At 53.8% G+C, this 6,000-nt stretch overlaps 1 protein-coding gene across 1 annotated transcript in view; it reads right to left on the bottom strand.

Annotated features, from left to right (window-relative positions):
• Positions 1 to 1,724: 1,724 nt before the first annotated feature.
• Positions 1,725 to 6,000, bottom strand: part of LOC116914300 (store-operated calcium entry regulator STIMATE) — a 52,012-nt gene continuing 47,736 nt past the window's right edge. Inside the window, exons 6-8 of the mRNA XM_032918541.1 lie at positions 5,075 to 5,152; positions 4,033 to 4,182; positions 1,725 to 2,477 (exon numbers count right to left, since the gene is read on the bottom strand). Coding sequence (XP_032774432.1) covers positions 2,379 to 2,477; positions 4,033 to 4,182; positions 5,075 to 5,152 — 327 coding nt within the window. The 3' untranslated portion in view covers positions 1,725 to 2,378. The remainder of the gene's footprint in view (positions 2,478 to 4,032; positions 4,183 to 5,074; positions 5,153 to 6,000) is intronic.

Genomic DNA, 6,000 nt, shown 5'->3' with positions numbered 1-6,000 from the left:
GCACCACGGTAACAGAAAGGCCTTGTTGGCCACCAAGGCTCTCCTGAGGGACGCCGGGTTGCGAGTGTGTGTGCTTATGCCGCATGAGTGCACGTACACATCCACACAGGATGGGGGAAGGACACACATACCAAACCTGTACACAGACAGGCTCAGTATCAAATACCTGCTGGACTTCCTTTCCTTCTGAGCCAGCCCAGGAGCTGCGGCCCAGAGACTGTAGCCCTTAGTGGAAATTAGGGTGCAGAGGAACCTGCATTCACTTGCTCCAGGAGCTGTGCTTGGGAGCTGGGAGGACCTTACGGATCACCTCTCTGAGGCTGTCACCTTGGAGTTTCCCCCACCTCTGTGCCTGGCTTGGAAGTTTCGGGAGCTGGAGTCTGAAAACGAGGTTTCCCCTGAGCTCCAGAAGGACGGCAGGGGCGTGTGCTGTACAGGCCAACTAAAGCACAATGGGGCAGGAAGGGTATGTGAGGAGGGTGTCAGCGATGGCCAGGGGTTGACCATCTCACCAGGACCTGAGTTGCACCCTTCCACACGGCTCAGTGGAAGTCACTAGAGAAGGGGTGAGAATGGTCAGGGCTGCAAGATGGGAAGGAAACCGGAACAACGCAGAACCTGGCCGAACCACTTCCCAGGTCACGGCCTCTGCCTGACTGGAATGTGAAGCCTCCTACAGCAGACTCACTCCCCTCAGTGGTGCTTGCACTAGAAAATGAGCTGATAGAGCCATTCAGAGTCTACCCTTCTGTCTATGACAAGGAAGACTTCAAGTGGCAGAAAACAGCCCTGGATACCCTGGGTAAAGGGTCATAGGCCACAGGCATATTCAAATCCTGTATGCCAAAGCACACTCTGACACAGGCTTAGAAGGTTCTGAGGAGAGCTGTCCCATTGGTGCTTGTCTCACCGAAGGCCTCAGCCATATCACTGCCAGTCCGTCAAGTGGTGGGGTGTTCTTGTGCCCCTTACCACTGTGTCTGCCTGCAGCTCTGACAGGCCACCAGACAGCCCCGCCCTGCTGTTCTCATAGCAGGGTCAATGCCAAGGCCAGCAGGACCACAGGTAAAGCACAGCCACGCTGAGGAGCGGGAAGGCCAGCCAAGAGGGGGGACGGTTAGAAACGCCTCATACCACCTACGCAGTAAAACATGGCTCTTCCGGTGTCTGCTCTGCTGCGGTCACCTCACCACTTTGGAGGGTGTGATGACAGGCTTTTCCCGACAAGCACAGCTGAGCAATCAAGCAGGTGACAGCTGGTGACAGACACCAAGGGCAAAGGTTGGCTCTGTAAGCTGCTGTACTGGACGCTGAGGCCAGGGCCATTCTAACACTTGCGATTTAAGAGACTGTGAGAGAGGCAGGAAGCCAGTGGGAGGAGCCTGGTGGTCTTGAGTCCTCTGGACACAAATGTCTAACTATTGGGCTCCCTCCCTAACCGAGTTTGACCAATGCCTCTAACATGTCCGCCTGGCCTGGCAGGGCTCTGTCTGTCCTCACAGTGGCTCACACAGATCTACTTGAACGGCTGCCTCCTGTGGAGGTTCTGACCTTAACAGAGTATGGCTCTGTGGCCGCAGATAAGCGCTGTCTATCCACCCTCCCATCAGGGCCATGTACCTCACCAGCCATGTTCCCTAACAGTATCCCTGGCTGAAACACCTCCTCGTCTTGACCCGCCTCCCACCAGCTCACACCCCATGAAAGGCAAACAAACCCATGTGTTTGGGGATTAAAAAGAGTTTTAAATACAATAGTATGAAAATATAACTTAAAAATATAAAAGTCAGACAGCATAGGGAAGACTTAAAAATCTGTTTGCCCGTTAGACCCATAGGTACTTTGTAGGAAACGAACACGTACTCAAAAAACAGTAACACTGTCGCAGCCCGTGAGACAGGCGTCAGAAGGAAAGAGTTACAAAAGCCGGTGTTTGAGTTAAGAAACCATTCCTGTTCCAACCTGGGTCAACCAGCGACTGTTAACCCCAAGCACGTCGCGTGTCCACAAGGCCTGCAGCCTCGGCAGGAGAACCCACCACAGTTCTGTGTGTGCTCTGTTTTCTTCCACCATGCCACCCGGTCAGACATAGGACAGGGGGTCTCACGACCCCCCCAAAGGGACGACAACGAACGAACAAAGCTCTTCGCTTGCATATTTGGTCAGTGTTTGTAGTGCAACTGAGCGGGAACTCCAGCTGCCCACAGCCCCTCAGGCACCGGTCCTCTTCCCTCTTCTAAGTCACAGTAGCCTGGGGCGGGCGGAGAGCTGGCAGAGACAGCAGGAGGAGTGGAGGTAGAAGAGGAGGGCAGACAGGAGGGATACAGTGTTGCTGCAGGGCTGGGCCCCAGGACTGTCACCCGCAGCGTGGAAATGCGTCATACGGGCAGCCCGAAGCGATGTTTCTTCTTCACAGGTCTCCGGAGGTCCTCCTCGGCGTCAGACTCCTCCATCTCGTCGTCAGCCGAGATCAGGATCTGATGTGGTCAAGAGGCAAGGTCTGAGATGCCGGTGTTTCTGTGTAGTGTTCGTCCTCCTCGGAGCCCAGCCCCTCTGGGAGGCCTCACGTCTCCCACATCCTCGGGAGAGGGTGGAGGGAGGCCCCTCACAGTGAGCTGTGCTGGCCTGCTGAAGCTAGCATTAGAGGGACCACCCCTAATCTGCCACCCCCACCCCATCAATGCCTCCAGCTGCCTTCCCGACAGACCCAGAGCTGATCAGAGCCAACCAGGCCCAGGGAATCTCAGGGTCCTGGGCCTGCCTTACACACTCAGTCTCTTTCAAAAGGGACTGGAATCATCCCAGGGACCACATGGGCAGTGCGGTTTCAGAGGGGCTCTCTTGAGTCACCTCTGCCGTTTCTGAAGATACAGAGGGAAGCAGTTGAGACACTGAGGACAAACTTGCTCACTCCTGCCACAGCTGCTGGCCTTAGACCTCTGAGTACCACGGGAAGATCAGAGGCCTACGCGAAGGTTTAAGGGCCCAGCCGTGCAGTGAATGTGCACTCCTACTCCAGGGTAGGACAAACAGCCTCACTACCTTCCCTGAGGACCGAATCACTTGATGGCTCACGGCTCCCTGCTCTGGCCAATGAGAATTTCACGTTAGTATCAGAGGGCAGGCTGTGGTTGTGAATGCTGATAAGCTGTCTTATGTTTCTGCCTTATGGCCGTCTGTCATTTGCCAAATGTGATCCAATTACTATGACGTAATAAACCCCTATAGCCAGAATACACACTTGGGGTCAATACGGGCCTGCCTTCTAATCTGTTCATCACTTAAAACTCCCTCCAGCCTGCCCAGGGTTCTCCAGGGCACTGTGAACCATTTGTGCATTTGCGTTCCCCATCCTCACACCTCAGGGTGGCAGCCATCTCAGTTACGTTAGGGGGGAGGAGTCAAAGTTCACTGTATAGCCCTTTCTGGAATGTGCTATGTAGACCAGGCTGACTTTGAACTCACAGACATCTGAGTGTCTTTACTTTCCAAATGCAGAATTAAAGCCATGAACCACAAGCTGGGCTAACCCCAGCATTGGGAGCACAACGCTTAGCACTGTGGGAGTTACCTCAGGCCTCTGCTGCAGCCCAGCTGGGACACACATCCCTGCCCCACGCTGTCTGTGTTCATGCGTGTTGCTTCCTTATGTTCAGGCCCTTGAATTTAGGCACCAGCAGGTAAAGGGAGATGAGGTTTAAATAGTCCTATATTTTAGAGGTTTCTCCCTTGACTGTTAGTGAAGAACAGGGCTCCAAGAACAAGGTGGCTTTCACCTCACCTGGCTGTCTCCACTGCCACAGGGACGGGCTGTGGCAAATCTACAAGCTACATCCCTTTGGTCTGAGAGGGCACATGTGACAGCAGACACTGGGCTCAAGCTAATGTGGCTCTGAGTGACCTGGGCAACGCTTCAGCCCAGCCTCTTCTGTCCCTCTGACTGGTATTGTGAACCAGCAAACTTAAGAGCAGAGACCCCCAGAGCCCAAGGTATGATGGCCAAGCCCTTGGGGAGAGTCAGGAGGCTCCTACCTCAGACTCAGACTCCTCATGGGATGCCGCCCTTCGGTAGCGAACCTTGCTCCCGTTCCTTGAGTCCTGGTTGGCTCCTCTTTCTTCGAGTTTAGCTTTCGTCTTCCCCTTTCTCATGAGGAAATTGTCCACTACCCAGAACATGAAAGCCTGCGGGAAGAAGGTGTAGGTTACTGTGGAGAAACCAGGACAAAGCAAAGCAGGGGGCTCCAACCCACCCCTTCACGGAGAAAAGAGAAGCCCCATTCAGCCCCGACCATCTCTCAGAACATTCAGGAGAGACTGCTATTTTCTGTCATTTACTATGCTTCTACAGTCAGAGAACAGAGAACAGCGGGGTAATTCTTGCTGTGGTCACTTAAGGGTTTTGTTGTGTTAAATAATGACAGCCCAGGGCCACACCCTTCCTCACAGCTCCTCAGAGGCAGAGACAGATCGGTCTCTATGAGTTCCAAGGCAGCACAGTCTACTTTAGTGAGTTCTAGGATAGCCAGGACCCTGACTCTAAAAGCAAAAGAACGAACAAACCAGGCAGCCTGTTTTGGGCCTGGAACCTAGGTCTCTAGCCGCCCGTTTGGAGCCTCATGGGTCGTTCATAGGTGGCCACACTCTGGGAGCCCCCGATTCCTTTAGCACTCTACATCACGGGGTCTTCACAGAGGACACTGTGCTCCCCAGTTTCTCTGAGGTGTATACTCAACAGTAAATGTCTGGAGAACACTTGAAACGTCCCTGATCTAGAAGTTACTATCACACACAGGCTGGGACCTCTCAATGAAGTGGCCTATCAGGGAAGGCGAGTCATGGTTCCTAGGATCCTTTACCTGAAATAGGGCCCTAGAATGGGTGCTGGATCTCTGAGGAAGGACCCCCACCACGCTCAAGACTGGTTATGGGATGGAAGGTAACAACTGGCTACACAGATGGGAAGGACTGCCTGAGGCTGTAAGGGTGACTTTTGTGCCACACTTAGAGCTTTGAGCAGGACCCTGGGCGGCAGGGCACAAGCTGGGGTAGGTAGGACAGTCAACGAGGCACTGACATTGACAAAGAAGGGGACTATGAGCATGACGACGGCCAGCTTCAGGTCAGGGTTCTCAATGGGATTCAGCAGGGCCACCTGCAGAGAGAAACAGACAGTGAGGAGACCACAGGGCTGCACACAGGAGACTCAGACACTCCCCGAGAGCCACGGAAACAAACGGCCCTTACACTCATGGCTGCACAGACCCTAGACACTCACGGCTGCACAGATCTGACTGTGAGGGACCAGCTGGAGCCACTCTGGGCCCTTAGCTCGTGAGCACCTCCCCCTTGTTGTGGATCTGAGGACTGAGTCAGATGCAAGTGGGACCCACATCCTTTAGGGAACCTGAAGCCCAGAGAGCAGCAGTGGTGTGTGTGTATGCCTCGGGGGACTGGGGGGCAGAAATGCAGTGGGTGATCGTAGAGACCAGGGCAATGCAGCCCGAGACCACTCACTCTCCAGCAGACGCTGCACGGCCAGGGGCACAGCAGCTCTGAATACACTGGCTTGTTTTCTCTCACAAGGTTAAGAATCGGCCACAGACAAAACCAAAGCCAGAATCTGAGCAGCTTGCCCTAGAAGGCTCCTTGGCTGTTTTATATGGGAACGAGCTATTTTGGTTGTGCTAGGGGCAGAGGGCAGAGGGCAGGGCTGGTAAAGCCATGGGCTTACCCAGGGAGGTGGGAAAAGACCTCAGAAACTGCATCAGCTGAACCAGCTCAGACACGTGTTTGAAGGACATTTGCCAGCATAGACACATCCACAGTTACCAAGTCTGCACACTACTCAGACCAAGCAGCACGCCAGACGGGGCTGTATTTCCATTAAGTTTACATATCCCAAGGCTTAATGTAGGGAAGACATGTATTTACATGAAGTGGGTGGACACCAAGTACAAGAATGGCAAACTAAGGCTTTTATAAATACTGCTACACAAGACC

The sequence above is a fragment of the Rattus rattus genome, chromosome 13 (assembly GCF_011064425.1).
Source record: "Rattus rattus isolate New Zealand chromosome 13, Rrattus_CSIRO_v1, whole genome shotgun sequence".
Taxonomy (NCBI): domain Eukaryota; kingdom Metazoa; phylum Chordata; class Mammalia; order Rodentia; family Muridae; genus Rattus; species Rattus rattus.
The sequence above is the reverse complement of the archived record's forward strand: the minus strand, read 5'-3'. Positions and strand labels throughout refer to the sequence as shown.